The sequence below is a fragment of the Rana temporaria genome, chromosome 1, assembly GCF_905171775.1.
Source record: "Rana temporaria chromosome 1, aRanTem1.1, whole genome shotgun sequence".
NCBI classification, from domain to species: Eukaryota; Metazoa; Chordata; class Amphibia; order Anura; family Ranidae; genus Rana; species Rana temporaria.
Genome location: NC_053489.1, coordinates 316,809,376 through 316,826,679, shown reverse-complemented (window position 1 = coordinate 316,826,679; position 17,304 = coordinate 316,809,376). Strand labels below are relative to the sequence as shown.

Genomic DNA, 17,304 nt, shown 5'->3' with positions numbered 1-17,304 from the left:
TGATGTTTAGCATTGGTTCTGAGCATGCGTGTTTGTACTATGGATCTTAGTACACACGGTCGGATGATCAGACGTAACACATTTGTTGTCGGAAAGTTTGAGAGCATGCACAGCGAACATTTGTCCGTGAAAATTCCGACAACAATTGTTCGATGGAGCATACAGACGGTCGGATTGTCCGATAAAACACGTCCGTCGGACCGTTGTTGGAAAGTCTGATTGTGTGTATGGGCCTTAAGGCACACCTGTGCAATAATCATGCTGTCTAATCATCATCCTGATATGCCACACCTGTGAGCTGGATGGATAATCTTGGCAAAGGAGAAGTGCTCACTAACACAGATTTAGACAGAATTGTGAATTTTTTTAAAGAGAAATAGGCCTTTTGTGTCTATAGAAAAACTCCTAGATCTTTGAGGTCAGCTCACGATAAATAGGGGCAAACACAAAAGTTTTGCATTTATAGTTTTGCTCAGTGTATGTGCCACTTTGTGTTGGTCTATTGCATAAAATCTCCCAAAAATACAAGAATTGTTTGGTTGTCACATGACAAAATGTGAAAATTTCAAGGGGTAATAAGAAGTTTCCAAGGCACTGTATGAACTTAAGGTTGCACACTTATATTTTGTATACATATGGAATAGTCGTATATTCAGGCTTGCATAAGTAGCAGCACCGTCTTTATATTTTCAATTATTATTTTTCACATAAGTTTTGGTAAGCGCAGACATTTCTTTATATATTTATAACCAATTAATAACTTCTTGCATTCAATTTTCTTCATCCAGTGTATAACAAAATGTTATATAGTAGTAAAAACCTCAGATACTTCAAAAATTTCTATTCCAGTTTCCAAAATGAATAACATATACAACACCACTTCATATGTCCATGTGTATTGTTCTTTAAAGTCCAGAAAGGGAAGACCCCCACTGTACCAACATCCACTATTATAGAAAAAGATTTGAATGAGTTGAAAACAACTCAATCAAAGAAAAAAATGATTTTATGTGTTTCAAAAAAATCATAAATCTTTATTACAAATATGCTAGTTAAAATGACATAAAACAGCCTAAAACACCTAACTGACTGACAGGCTCAACAAGTACCCAACACAATAAGCATGGAAATATGGATATAGGTAAGATCCATATGAACATTTATTCTGTAATAATGTATCAATGAGTAGAGTCCATAAGTGTTTTCATGCAATCTTGTTAACGCGTTTTGCAAATTGCAAAAGGACAGGGGTAGGGAACACCACAAAGGGGGTAGATTCTTGTCCATTAACTATCAAACAATAACAATGATTGCTGTGCCACTTGATTGGGAAAAGGAGTTCCACCTCTGCTGTAATCGCAATTAATGGCAGTTCTCTAATCCAAGAATCAGGTAGATTCAGGCGTTGACAAGAACGCATGGAAAATTGTATGGACTCTACTCATTTATACATGTTTACATTATTTATGTCCATATGGATCTTGCCTATATCCATATTTTCATGCTTATTGTATTGGGTACTTGTTGAGCCTTTTAGTCAGTTAGGCGTTTTGGGCTGTTTTATGTCTTTAACTAGCATATTTGTAATAAAGATTTATGATTTTTTTAACCACTTAAAGACCTCAGGTGTTTTTCAGATTTGGTGTTTGCAAGACTAAAACAGTTTTTTCTGCTAGAAAATTACTTAAAACCCCCAAACATTATATATTTTTTTTTTCTAACACCCTAGAGAATAAAATGGCGGTCATCGCAATACTTTTTGTCACACCGTATTTGCGCAGCAGTCTTACAAGCGCACTTTTTTTGGAAAAAAATCACTTTTTTGAATTAAAAAATAAGACAACAATAAATTTGGCCCAATTTTTTTATATATTGTGAAAGATAATGTTACGCCGAGTAAAATGATACCCAACATGTCACGCTTTAAAATTGCGCCCGCTCGTGGCATGGCGTCAAACTTTTACCCTTAAAAATCTAGATAGGCGACGTTTAAAAAATTCTATAAGTTGCATTTTTTGAGCTACAGAGTAGCTCTAGGGCTATAATTATTGCTCTCGCTCTAACGATCGCGGCGATACCTCACTTGTGTGATTTGAACACCGTTTTCATATGCGGGCGCTACTCGCGTATGCGTTCGCTTCTGCGCGCGAGCTCGTCAGGACGGGGCGCTTTAAAAAAAAAATTTTTTTGTTTTCTTATTTAATTTTATTGATTTTATTATTTTTTACACTAAAATATAAAAAAAAAAAAAATGATCACTTTTATTCCTATTACAAGGAATGTAAACATCCCTTGTAATAGAAAAAAGCATGACAGGTCCTCTTAAATATGAGATCTGGGGTCAAAAAGACCTCAGATCTCATATTTAGGCTTAAATGCAAAAAAAAAAAAAAAAGGAAAATTTGTCATTTAAAAAAATGACAGAAAAAAAATTGTCTCTTTAAGAGGCTGGGCGGGACTGACGTTTTGACGTCACTTCCGCCCAGCAGAGCTATGAGGACGGGTGGGGGCCATCTTCCCCTCACTCAAGTCCTCACTCTCCAGGCGGCAGCATCGGATCTCCTCCGCCGCTACCGACGGCTCCGGTAAGCGGCGGAGGGCGCGGAAAAGCGGCGGGAGGGGGGGGGGGCCCTCTCCCGCCACCGATAACGGCGATCTCGCGGCGAATCCGCCGCGGAGACCGCCGTTATCGTTTACACGGCCGCCCGCTGAAAACATGGATATCTCAGTTGTGGCAGCAGCTGCTGCCGTTACTGAGATATCCATGTTTAAAAAGAGGACGTATATATACAGTGGGGGGTCTGGAAGTGGTTAAACACACTGTCACATGTTGAGCCCATAAAATCCACTTTTTCTTTGAGTTGTTTTCAACTCCTTCAATCCTTTTTTGTCCTTTAACCACTTCCTTACTGGGCACGTATACCCCTTCCTGACCAGGTGAAATTTCAGCGTCTGGCACTGCGTCGCTTTAACTGACAATTGCGCGGTCGTGCGACGTGGCTCCCAAACAAAATTGACGTCCTTTTTTCCCCACAAATAGAGCTTTCTTTTGGTGGTATTTGACCTGCGCCATAAACAAAAAAAGAGCGACAATTTTGAAAAAAAGACAATATTTTTTACTTGTTACTATAATAAATAGCCCATTTAAAAAAAAAAAAAAAAACATTTTTTTTCTCAGTTTAGGCCGATACGTATTCTTCTACATATTTTTGGTAAAAAATTACAATTTTTTTTTACTAGTAATGGCAGCGATCTGCGATTTTTATTGGGACTGCGACATTATGGCGGACACATCGGACACTTTTGACACATTTTTGGCGCCATTCACATTTATACTGCGATCAGTGCTATAAAAATGCACCGATTACTGTATAAATGTGACTGGCAGTGAAGGGGTTAACACTAGGGGGGCATGGAAGGGGTTAAATGTATTCCCTGGGTGTGTTCTAACTGTGGGGGGAGGGGGGTGACTGGGGGAGGTGACTGATGCTGTGTCCCTATGTATAAGGGACACAGATCGGTCTCCTCTCTCCCTGACAGGACGTGGAGCTCTGTGTTTACACACAGAGCTCCACGTCTTGTCCCTGTAGCCGCCGATCGCGAGTGCCCGGCGGACATTGCGGCTGCCAGGCACGCGCATCGGTATCTCAGGAATGCGGCGGGCACGCGCGCGCCGCCGGCGGCGCTCGCGTGCCCTCTAGTGGCCTGGAAGAGCGGAGGACGCATATATGCGTCCTGTCAGAGATTTAGAACCACCCTGCGGCCGCACATATTCGTACGGCCGTCGGTAAGTGGTTAAAGTCCAAAATAACAGTATCTGTGTACCATTTGTATTTGTGTTTTATTCTTTAGTGTTATCACCATATGTGCTTCACCACCTGTCACACCATGTGCTCACCTGAGAGAAATTACATTTAAAGCGGTAGTTCACCCTCACCCACATGATTTTACCATCGAGACAGGCATTGTAGCGCGAGCTACAGTATGCCTGTCCCGATTTTTTTAACCCCGGACTCACCTTGTAATCGGACATCGTAGATTTCGGCTCCCGCGGGGAATGGGCGTGCCTATGGAGAGGGAGGATGATTGACGGCTGGCCCTGGCACGTCACTCTCCCCGAAGACAGCCGGAGTAGGTCTTGGCTCTTCACGGCGCCTGCGCACAGGCTATGCGCAGGCGCCGTGAAGAGCCAAGCCTATTTCGGCTATTTCCGGAGAAGCGTGACGCGCCAGAGCCGGCCGTCAATCATCCTCCGCCTCCATAGGCACGCCCATTCCCCGGTATCTTCGATGAACGATTACAAGGTGAGTACGGGGGTAAAAAAATCGGGACCGGCATACTGTAGCTCGCGCTACAATGCCTGATTTTATGGTAGTAGAATTTTTTTTTTTTTTTTTTTTTCCGTTCATAGGGTGAACCCCCGCTTTAAATATAAATAGGTCACCATGCGCTTTAACCACAGATTTCTCAAAATTCACCAATAGATCTTTCCTCTATATGGTTCCAGGTAAATGGTGACACTGTTCATACACCAGTTGTAACTCAAAAATAATAAAAGGCCATCATCTTACACCATTCCTTTATTGAAAACCACTCACAATAAAAGCGCATTTTAACCAGTGCACATCAGTAAGATCGCTTTAGAAGTTGTTACATTGCCCCTTTTTAAGAAACAAACCATTTGCATAATTTCTGTGGAAACGGTGTTGTAAATCCACTTCTGTGTTTGCACATGACATCACTAGCTCCATCCAACATGTTTTATCACCGACCACATGACTTCCCAAAACTTTTCCCCTGGAGGAAGTCATATGGTCTATGACAATACCAGTCAGGGTGGAGCTAACGTCAACCCAGATGTTGATGCACGGTTTCCACAATTGATGCTCGGTTTCCTAGGGGGGCAGTAACGGCTTATGAAGTGATCTTACAGATGTGCAACGATTTTAAAGTGCACTTTTTTTGTGAGTGGTATTCTTGTGTTGTTTAATAAAGGAATCGTATTTTAAGATATATATATATATATATATATATATATACATACAATGATGCCCTTTTTTCATTTTGAGGTGTTGGTATAGGAATCATGTCACCGTTTACATGGAGCCCAACATTGGAACTATATAGAGGGAAAGAGATGGAAAAACCCCCCATATATATTGAAAAACGTATTGAACCTATTTATATTCTAGGTCTATTCTCTTAGGGCATATGGGGCTTATCAGACTCGCAGGGTTTTCAATTTCAGGACACTTTTCCTAGGCAGTTTAGTAGTCCGTTACTACATGTGGAATGCACAGTGTCAGGTTTCCCTTTGAAATAAGTCCTTCCTGCCAAGGTGGTGGTGCACAACATTCTGGGTGAGGTTGTGAAAATTCTGGGAGGAGGAATGTCAAGTCTTTGTAGCCATTGTCTGGCAGTCTCTGGGTGTGTGGCTTTTCTTTGTCCTTTTCACATCCCCTTTATTTTGTTGCAATCAGATTTTTTAAATAGGGCTGCATGCATGGGTTAAATGTTTAATCGTTTTTTAGACTGAGGGTGTGTTTTAGGTGACGGTTGGGTTGTGTTTTGCATAATTTTAGTAGTTTACTGATAAAATTATGTTTCTTTGTATATTTGGCAAAAAGCAATTTCTAGTCTGTTATCTGCTAGTGTAAGCTTGTTTGTTTTTGCTTAGTTATGTATGTATTCATTTTTATATATTTCTGTATCCATGTCTTTAGTAACATGCTGTATGTTTGCAAGATTTTTAATAAACAATACCAACACAAGTGGAGCACAGGTATACTGTTATTTTAGACTTTAAATGACAATACACATGAACATACGAAGTGGTGTTGATGTTGTTTAGTATCTCAAAAAGATTTTTATTTAATTTTGGAAATTGGAATACAAAACTTTGAAGTATCTGAGGTTTCCACTATTATATCACACTTTTTTTTTTTTTTTTATGCACTGGATGAAGAAAATTTACAGTGGATGTAAACCCTCACATGTACCCAGTGAAGTGAACAGCCTCATATGATACACAGGGATGAAACCAATTTCCCTACATACGTTTTACATGTATATCTGCTGTCTTCCGCTTGCTATATTCTTTAGAATTCTTACATTGGGTTTGAATTTTCACTTCCTCATTCAGCAGTAGCAGAGTAATCTTGGACTACACTACGAGACAGCTGATTGGAGTAAAAGCAACCCCCCTCCACATAGGGCAGAGACTTAGAGCTGTGCTGTGACAAGACCAGCTCTCTGCTAATCTATTTATAGCAACCTCCCTCAAAACAAATTTCCAGATGCTTTTATTTCCCCTCTCGGAGAACTTGTCAGAAGTTATGCTGAAATACACAGGACTCAGGGCTTTGGAGAGAGATAAAAAAAAACTACAGATATGTGCACCTAGGTCAAATTTCATGAAAAGGGATTACATCCACTTTAATGTAATATGGTATTGGTTGCGCTGCAATTTTTTCACTTTAAGAGCCAGTTTACACTAGACGCATTTCTGTTCAGTTCCGTGTGCTTTTTTTCTGCACAAAATGCATACACAGTGTTTTCCATGTATTGCAATGGCTCTAGTTCACACCATGTAGTCAGTTTCTGCACCGGAAACTGACTGCATGTGTGAACTAGAGCCATTGGAATACATGGAAAACGCTGTGTATGCATTTTTAGTGCAGAAAAAATGTGCACGGAACTGCGTCTGTGAACTGGCCCTAAGTAAAACTATTTGCAATTTAAATAAAGGCCCTTTCTAGAGGAATAGTGAAAAAAATAATCTGTACAAACGTTTGAGTGGGGAGTGAAGGAGGTAGTTTTGTACGATTTACCATAAAGAAATGGTTGGATTGGAGTTTAAAGGCTTTTATTTTTCACATACAAGATACCTAATCTGATATTCCAAAAGCACTTCTATGAATATATGTTCATGTGAAAGCTGCTGTCAGTGCTCTTGAAGCATACACTGGACCCAGCTGTCAAAATAACAACGGCTAGAATTTCAACAAGTAAAGAAGCTGCCGCAGAGTGTCAGAACTATGCAACACTGTACCATGTATAACTGACAGGCTTGCATGTTATCTTGGAGGGAGGTATTCAGTAGCATACAAGCGAAGCATACCCCTTCTGTTTATAAGTGGACCATTCTATTAAAAGGGATTTAAAGGGGTTGTAAAAGATTTTTTTTTTTATCATAATAAGCATCCTTTACCTGCAGACATTCCTCTTTTCACTTCCTCATTGTTCGTTTTTGCTCAGAAGTTGCTCTATTTCCTCTCTGTTCTGTTCACTTCCTGCTTGTCTGATTTTTACTCACCACCGTGAAGGGAGGCTTTACTGCGGTGGTCAGTGACGTGCTCGCCCCCTCCTGGGAACTATGGGCCAAATCCACAAAAGAGATACTCCGGCGTAAGCCGTCGTATCTCTGGTTCTAACTTTGGAACTGATCCTCAGAAGCAGTTTTCCTAAGTTAGGCAGAAGATCCGACATCTGTAAGGGACTTACACTGCCGGATCTTAGGATGCAGTACCGCATCCGCCACTGGGGGCATTTCGAGTCGAAATGCCTCTTCTGGTATGCAAATTAGCACTTAGGGCGATCCACAAAGCTTTTGTGCTTCGTTTTTTCGCCGTAAGTTTTAGTTTGCCAAGTGTAAAACTAGGGCTGCTTTTACAAAGTGTAAAGTTAGTCACACCTTGTAAAGGCCCATTCAAGCGACGGCATTTGGTATGCATTCCCGAGGGAGAACTCCACGGCAATTTGTAAAATCAAAACCGGCATGGGTTCCCCCCCAGGAGCATACCAGGCCCTTAGGTCTGTTATGGGTTGTAAGGAGACCCCCCTCCGCCGAAAAATCGACGTAGGGGGTCCCCCTACAATCCATACCAGACCCGTATCCAAAGCACGCTACCCGGCCGGTCAGGAATGGGAGTGGGGACGAGCGAGCGCCCCCCCCCCCTCCTGAGCCGTGCCAGGCCGCATGCCCTCAACATGGGGGGGTTGGGTGCTTTGGGGCAGGGGGGCGCACTGCGGGCCCCCCCACCCCAGAGCACCCTGTCCCCATGTTGATGAGGACAGGACCTCTTCCCGACAACCCTTGCCGTTGGTTGTCGGGGTCTGCGGGCGGGGGCTTATCGGAATCTGGGAGTCCCCTCAAATAAGGGGGCCCCCAGATACCGGCCCCCCACCCTAAGTGAATGGATATGGGGTACATCGTACCCCTACCCATTCACCTGTAGGCAAAAAGTAAAAGTTAGTAAACACACAACACAAGGGTTTTTAAAATAATTTATTATTCTGCTCCGGAGGCACCCCCCTGTCTTCTTTATTAGCTCTATTACCAGGGGGGGCTTCTTCTTCCACTCTCCGGGGGTCTTCTTCCACTCTCCGGGGGGGGTTTCTTCTTCCGCTCTCCGGGGGGGGAGCTTCTCCGCTCTCCGGGGGTCTTCTTCTATCTTCTCCCCTCTTCCGCTGTTGACTCGGCGAACCCCGGTTCTTCTGCAGATGTCCGGTGCCTTCTTCTTCAGCGCTGGCTGCCTGCTATCTTTGTGTGTTAGCTCAATTTCTAACAGGCAGCCGGCGCGGTCTTCTGTGACGTCACCTTCTTCTCTTCTGTTCTTCTCCCCTCTTCCGATGTTGCCTGTGGGTACCTGCCGGAGCATGATGGGACGGTGATGCCTATATAAATGGGATGCAAGGCGCGCTTCCATCATTACAGTGACAAGAGGCGACGAGGCAACATCGGAAGAGGGGAGAAGAACAGAAGAGAAGAAGGTGACGTCACAGAAGACCGCGCCGGCTGCCTGTTAGAAATTGAGCTAACACACAAAGATAGCAGGCAGCCAGCGCTGAAGAAGAAGGCACCGGACATCTGCAGAAGAACCGGGGTTCGCCGAGTCAACAGCGGAAGAGGGGAGAAGATAGAAGAAGACCCCCGGAGAGCGGAGAAGCTCCCCCCCGGAGAGTGGAAGAAGAAGCCCCCCCTGGTAATAGAGCTAATAAAGAAGACAGGGGGGTGCCTCCGGAGCAGAATAATAAATTATTTTAAAAACCCTTGTGTTGTGTGTTTACTAACTTTTACTTTTTGCCTACAGGTGAATGGGTAGGGGTACGATGTACCCCATATCCATTCACTTAGGGTGGGGGGCCGGTATCTGGGGGCCCCCTTATTTGAGGGGACTCCCAGATTCCGATAAGCCCCCGCCCGCAGACCCCGACAACCAACGGCAAGGGTTGTCGGGAAGAGGTCCTGTCCTCATCAACATGGGGACAGGGTGCTCTGGGGTGGGGGGGCCCGCAGTGCGCCCCCCTGCCCCAGAGCACCCAACCCCCCCATGTTGAGGGCATGCGGCCTGGCACGGCTCAGGAGGGGGGGGGGCGCTCGCTCGTCCCCACTCCCTTCCTGACCGGCCGGGTAGCGTGCTTTGGATACGGGTCTGGTATGGATTGTAGGGGGACCCCCTACGTCGAATTTTCGGCGTGGGGGGGTCTCCTTACAACCCATGCCAGACCTAAGGGCCTGGTATGCTCCTGGGGGGGGAACCCATGCCGGTTTTTTCTTTGAAAATTGGCATGGAGTTCTCCCTCTCAGGAATGCATGCTGAGCGACGCTGTCATTTTTTTTCATAATTATTTGTTTTCCCGGCGCGTATATTTTTTTCACCCGTCGCAACTTTAGTGTCCCGTCGCAATCCACAAAGCCGCCCGGCGTCAATTACGTTCGCGCGCTGCACGTCGGGAAAATTGCGTCACACGCATGCGCAGTACGGCCGGCGCGGGAGCGCGCCTCATTTAAATTTTAAACGCCCCCCGGAGAGGAGGACCGCCTTACGACGGCGGCACTTAAGTTACACGGCCTGAAATTTCTAGGTAAGTGCTTTGTGGATCAGGCACTTAGGTAGAAACTTTAAGTCAGTGTAACTTAACTGCTGAAATTTAAGTTACGCCGCCTGGCTGAGGATTTGGCCCTATATCTGTGCGGCAGGAAGCTCTCAACGTGTTGGAGACTTCAAGGAGGTGTGAATTACTGGGCGTGCCGCAATGCATACTGGGAAATTTGGAAACTAGAATGCCGGAGGTGATATAGATGAAGGAATTTAATAGGTATTTACTAGTTTTTTAACAGAATCATTACACTATCCTGTCTGTCTACCTTGCAGACATTCATTTTAGGCAAAAAAAATGTTTCCTTTTCAACTCCTTTTTAAATGTCTTCAATAACTGAAGAATAATTGGTATCAAAGGGAGATGAGTACAGGTTTGATGCCTAGGTAGGGAATCTGGGTTGAGCACCAGTTCTAATGAACATTAAAGGATATGTAAAGGTTTGTTTAAAAAAAAAAAAAAAAACATATTATACTTGTCTCCTGTGCAGTTGATTTTGCACAGAGTGGCCCTGATCCTCCTCTTCTGGGTCCCTCAGCAACGCTCCTTCTCCTCTTCCCGAGTGCCCCGTTGGAGAGCCGTTCTCCAACAGGGCACTCGTGCAGGAGCGCTTCTGTGTCCTGCTGCTGCGTCCATTGACAGACAGGACTCGGTCCCGCCCCCCAGCTCCTGCATCATTGGATTTGATTGACAGTAGTGGGGGCCAATGGCTATGCTGCTATCAATCGATTCAGTCAGGACCCAAGACACTTGCTGGAGCTGGTGTGCTCGTCCCCATCGCTGAAAAGACCGGGTTCATGTAAGTAAAAGGGGGGCTCTGTGGGGCTGCTGCATTACGGTGAAATACCTTGAGGGTTTACAACCCCTTTCATTTGTAATAAATTGGATGCTGTATTCAGAAAGTAAGAATTAATTTGTAATAAAACACAGATTTTAAATTGTGGTGGCATTTTGGAGGTTACAAAAGAAAAATATCCTCAGTATAGGCACATTTAAATTCTGCATCTTCCTTCCAATAACCTTTTAGGTTGGATTCACACTTGTGCGGTGCGAATTTCAGCTCTCTTATCTCTGCAGAGAGATAAGAGAACTGTTCAGCAGATCATCTCCATTTTAGCTCCAAGTGTATTGAGGTGAATGAGACAAATCCTGAAGAGAAATTAACACATCTGCAAATCAGATGCGTGTCCATAGAAGATAATGGACCTGAATTCGCACTTCAGCCACACCGCAATGCCTAGAAAAGGCACAAGTTTTTTTTGACAATACACAGTGCGAATGCATCGCACATATGTGAACCAGCCGCATTGAAAACAATGTATTTAGAAATGTTCTGCGAATTGAATGCGGTTTAAGCCACACTCAATTCGCATAGGTGTGAACCCGGCCTAAATGTTGACATCTTGTTGGATTGCTAAGATCAAGTGATTCAATGCCAGTGCAAACATTGATGACAGGGAACTCCCCGTGTTCCTGTGAACATAAAAAAATAAAACTGTAACCCAGGTGTTTGGTATGAGTTTTAGGAGAGTTGTATAAAGCAACAAAAGCTTTAACAAAAACATACCAGCAGACTAAGGATTTTAAGGGCAGAAAACCAAAACCCCTATGAAGGTCAAGGCTAAGGAGCAACAGCCAATTGTTTTCAATTCTTGCATTCCGAAAGACATTATCTCATAATCTAATAAATTGGTGATGGATGAAAATAATAATGCCAATTTTTACCATTGAAGGGTAACTCCACTTTTGTGGAAATAAATAATGGCAAATATAAAAAAAATAGATAGCATATACAACTGCGACACAAGTCATTGTAATGGGTAGGTTATTAAAAATTATCTTTTCTTTTTAATCTACAGCTCTGTAATTTTCTGTAAAATGCAATGCTATATAGCAACTTGGAAGTGTTCTGTACGCAGATGATGTATGGGCCCCCCAGAAAAGTAATTTACTTGTGTGATTGGCTTTTCACAGAAGTCTGTACTAAGATACAAGTCAGATTTTGGGCATCCCCTGCAACAAAAATTAAATTTTTGGCAAGATACTCCCATACGGGATTCATGTCTAAAGGGATGCAGACACTTTCCTCAAGTGCGGCAGCTGATTGATCATTATAAAACCACTGCCATTCACCTTCACTTTGCACATGGGCACAAACCGCTATTTCTTTAGAATTCTTTAGAATAACTAAATAGGTAGGAATCTGCAACAAAGTTTGGTAAAATCCCTGCAATATATATGGATCACCCAGGGGTTTTTTTTTTTCTCCAAAGAAGTGGTGTTACTCTTTAAGAACATATTTATAACTCTCATAAACATTGTTTATAATCACAATCATCTAAACTATTCTGTGGAAAAGATCATTTACATCACAGTCCCCCTTTAAATCATTGTCTTGTATGTGCTTCACATCAGTTTTCTCCTCTTTATGTCACAGTACCCCACATCACAGGTCCCCCTTCTATGTCTCATTTCCCCCTTTATGTCACAATTCCTCCCCATGTCACAGTCCCCGCCCCTCCTTACGTCACAATTCCCCCTACATGTCAGTGTCTTCCACCCCCATCCTCCTTCATAGTCCTCAACCCCCCCCCCCTTTTTACAGCAGTGTCCTCACTCCCCTCTTACGGCAGTGTCCTTAGCCACCTCCCCTTTATAGCAATGTCCTTACCCATCCTCCTTTTATAACAGTGTCCTCACCCCCCTCTTCCTTTTATAGCAGTGTCCTCACCCCCCTCCCCTTATAGCAGTGTCCTTAGCCCTCTCCCCTTTATAGCAATGTCCTTACCCACCCTCCTTTAAAGCAATGTCCTTACACCCCCTCCCCTTGTAGCAATGTCCTTAGCCCTCTCCCCTTTATAGCAGTTTTCACACACCCCCCAAAAGAGTTTTCATTTCTACCTTTCACAGGACAGGTCTGGACAACTAACAGGAGCTGCCCAGCCTTTCTTGTTAATGCTGGTGATGCCCAGCATCTTAGCAACCAATCACCCGCTTGCACCTCTTGCACTCAGTCCAAACCTGCCATCTCTCCTGTCCTCTGCCCTGCTGCGAGGATGACAGCACGGTATCTCTGGGGAAGGGATCGGGAGAGGGATCTACACGACAGGCAGGACAGAGAGAAGGAAAGACACGACTCTTGAACATGTAGATAGTTTCCGACCAGAGCTTGTTGATGCATAAATATCCAGGCCAATTTAATAATTGTTATAATGCAACAATGGCTATAATACTTAGACATTGATTCTATTGTTGAAGCAGCCTTTTGTGAGTAAGAATGGTAACCCTCTTACATTTAAATATCAAGGTTAGTTATTTACAGATAAGTTTCCATTGTGTCAAGGATTTTACCTTTTTTCTGAGAGGAACAAAATCCCTGCAAAATTGAGAATGTCCTTAAAGGGTTGGTTTAACTGTTCCATAAAAATGAAAAGGTGAACTAACTCACTACCCTCTCCCACACTCCCAGTCCCAGCTGCACTCATCTTTTTTGATTATCGTCTGCTGTCTACACAGCAGGTGTAGTTGTCTGGTCATCTGAAAAATGCAGTACACAGTCCAAAGGCTGTGCAAGCATCATAATGCTTGCAATGGTGAGCGGGCATTGGTCAGTGCTGGCACGTGATCATACTGACCAGTGAGAAATACTCTGAGGTGTCCCGTTGTCTCGCCAAAAAGGGGTGCAGAAGAGTGCAGCTTTCAAATGGCTGGACTGTTATATCCACATACTACATCATCCAAGAAGGTAAGTGCATATGTGACCGAAGGTTTGGGATTGGTGTTATGAGTTCGCCTTTTATGCGATTTAACCCTTTACCTTAACTTGCAAAATGGTCATATATTCATATAACAGGCCCCTCAGGAAGCCTGCTCGTATCTTCATAGGACTCCAGGACTCCAAAAACTTGGAGCGCTTTGTTATGCAAATATCCACCCCAAGGTCTATGTTTGTGTTTTGGCCCACCTATTTCTGCACCTCACACCTTTCTCTCGCCCCAACAAATATGATCGGCAGAGAAATATAATCGTGTACATGGAGTCTCTGGGTTACAACCTAATGGTTCTGTAGGTTTGTTCTTGAGTTGAATTTGTATGTAAGTTGGAACAGGAAAAAAAACGGCATAGGGAAGGTTACATCCCTGTAACATTTGGTTTGCTGTCTGTGCTCCTGTTCAGAAGATTTCACCTAATTTTCTGTCCCTATGACAATTGGATTTTAAATGTTAGTGGTCGTGGAAACAAGTATTGGTGATAAAGCTTCAGTGGATACACCTTTTTCCCCATGATAAATCTTACAAGAGTGGATTTCCCTTATTAGGAGTAGATTTCTTCTCACTTCCTGTTGTCTCCCTCCGTTTATAAGTATGAGTCGGATGTATGAAACTCAGGACTGCCTGTGTTCCGTCAGATTAGAGGACCCGTCAGAATTGGTAACGGAAGTGACGTTTCGACGCCGCCATCTTGCTACACCCCGCACTCCACCACAGTAACGATACACCGAGAAGGGGGCAAGCGGACATCTTGTTACACCCACCGGAGTTTTGCATTTCAGTTATTTTTAACAGGAAACGGAGCATATATGGTGAAATACACTATTTGGATATCCATCGGACTGTTTACATGTTGAAATTTAAAAGCGGCGGTGTTCTGTCAGATTAGGAAACCTGTGAGTTTACCAGGTTTGCTGCTTTTAAAATTCAACATCTAAACAGTCCGTCGGATTTCTAAATACTGTATTTCACCTTTACAGGCTTGGTTTTCTGTTAAAAACTGTGAAATGTAAAACTCCAGTGGGTTTAACAAGATGTCTGCTTGCCCCTTTCTTGGTGTATCGTTGCTGTGGAGGAGTATGGGGTGTAGCAAGATGGCGACGGAACGTCACTTTCGTTACCAATTCTGATGGGTCACCTAATCTGACGGAACACCTATACTCTTATGCCGTGTACACACCATCACTTTATGTGATGAAAAAAAAACAACATTTTTAAAAACGTCAATTTAAATGACCGTGTGTGGGGGAAAACGTTGTTTTATGTCTTGTGAAAAACGACAAAAAAAAATTGAAGCACGTTTTTCAAAACTTAGTTTTTTGTTTCACAGAAATTGACCGTGTGTAGCAAAAAACAACGTTTAAAACAACGTTTTTGAACCCGCGCATGCCCAGAAGCTAGTTGTGAAGCGAGCTTCAATGGAAAAAAGTGGTGAACGTAACCTCGCTTTGCTAGAGCATTGTGAAAAAACGATGGTGTGTAGGTAACGTCGTTTTTGAAAATTGAAGTTTCAAAAACGTTGTTTTTTACTTCACAGAAAATTTCAGTTTTTTCATCACATAAAGTGATGGTGTGTACGCGGCATGATGAATGCAAATGTACATGGGTGACAACCTACATAATCCACTCCTACAATCCATCATGCAGAGCATGCTGGTCATTTTCAGATAAAATCTTGTATGTATTAATGTCTGGTAGGGAGCAAGCAACGTAATCTGTATGTGAAATAATAGGTTGTTCAGTCTGATAATAAATAATGAAAAAGAAGCACTTTGTACTATGCCTGTTTTTTTATGTCCTGGAAAGTGACAGACAACATATTGTGGTATTGATGTTAATGAGATTTAGTTCAGCAAAGCCTACATATGTACTGTGCTTTCTGTTTGTGTTGTCCATACTGAATTACATCTAAGATCATCCTGTGACTTTGTTTTCTAGGCTTCGGGAACAAGTTCAGCTTGAAACTAGCGCAGCAATACTGGACCACATTGACATTCCAAAACAAAACCGATCAGCCAAAATATAAGCAGGGTTAATAATCTTCCTGTTTCTATATACGTATATATTTTGCTCCGTCTCTTCTGGGTTGCTGCAAGCAGCATCAATGCTAATACTTTTGTGTTGGGTGTACAGCGTGTGAAAGATCAAGTTATTTCCACTGAGGGGAAATAAAATCTTCCTGCTATATTCTCCTTCTTTTCCTCAAATGAGGTTTGATGCTTTAATACACAAGAAGCAGATTTTACACCTCGTAAGCTTCTTCTGTTGTATTTTTGTTACATGTAAAGAATCTATGGGAGGAAATTTTTTTTTTTTGGTTTACAAATTTAAGACAAAATTACAAATACGAGGGAACAAATGTAGATATATATTTTTTTGTTATGCTTTTGAACCCCCCCAATGACCTCTGACACTACAATACTATCCCCAATTTTGCACTAAATGTCAATGTAATGTCAGTAAAAATCATGGTACAGGTTTTAAAAAAAAAATGACAGATGTTTACACAACTAGACAAAAGTGTTTTTATGTTGTCATTACAAAAGAGAAAAAAAAAACATTTCCATTTGCTCCAGCTCTGAAAGTGATTTGCCTGCTGTTTTATCTCTACTTCCTGATCTTGCAATGACTGTAAATGTTGGCATTTTTCCTTAAATTTAGTACTGATAGTCACAGCAGAGCTCAGGTTATTTCCTCTCGCTTGTTACCTTACCAGACAACTGGCTTGCTGGTGAGTGTCTATGCAGAATACACTTATGCCATCACATGGGACATAAAACAGCTGACATCCACTGTTCATGATTTTCATTCCGTGGGACTTTAGGCAGCTTCATAGTTTTTCATAAACGAAAAAGTCCTAGCATTGGACCAACACTCATATTTACAGGGCTTATTTAGCAATACTACTTGAGGGAAGACCTCTTTGTAAGGTTAAAGTTCAACATGAGACTACATTGCCAATTTTAGTTGGCCTGTTTCTATAAAGGTGGATATAAAAATAATATAAAAAAAAAGCTTTAGATGAGGCAGCCTTGAATTATGTCTGTATTTGTGATATCTGAAAAGTCTGTAAGTCTTATTTTTGCGGAATGTTTGTAATTTCTTCGAAGAAATAATGTTCTAATCTGTTAATGAAATGTACGTAACCATGTCACTTTCTCTGAAAGTGAAACAAAATTGATCTTTCTGAAAAGGAGGCTTCCCAATGTTATCAATTTTTCACACATGGCAAAAGCATTGATTTAGCAATTGCAAATTTACTTTGTTTACATACTCTTGTTTTTAATGACTTTTGTAGGAAAAAGAAAATCTAAAAATAAACACTTATATCCTGGTTCATACTTATTTTATGTGAATAACAAATGCCACCCTGTAAGTGAAAGTCTGCATTATCCTAAGAAGTTTCAGTCTTGTTAAAGAAGCAGAGTTTGATGGAGCTTTAAATGTAAGAGAATCACCTGGATTATTTTTAAGTGTATGAGAGAAAGGGGACAGCTGTAGGCATTCGGGTGTATTCACAAAGCTGTACAAAATCTCTTCCTGAAGTGTCTATAGACTTAAAGTGGTTCTAAAGGCAGAAGGTTTTTATCCTAATGCATGCATTCTATTCATTAAGATAAAAAAACCTTCTGTGAGCAGCAGCCCCCCCCCC

The 17,304-nt window shown here is 42.4% G+C and overlaps 1 protein-coding gene across 1 annotated transcript in view; it reads left to right on the top strand.

The window, feature by feature from the left end:
- SLC44A1 (solute carrier family 44 member 1) overlaps positions 1-16,989 on the top strand; it is a 211,280-nt gene extending 194,291 nt beyond the window's left edge. Inside the window, exon 16 of the mRNA XM_040359353.1 lies at positions 15,591-16,989. Coding sequence (XP_040215287.1) covers positions 15,591-15,614 — 24 coding nt within the window. The 3' untranslated portion in view covers positions 15,615-16,989. The remainder of the gene's footprint in view (positions 1-15,590) is intronic.
- The last annotated feature ends 315 nt before the right edge of the window (positions 16,990-17,304 follow it).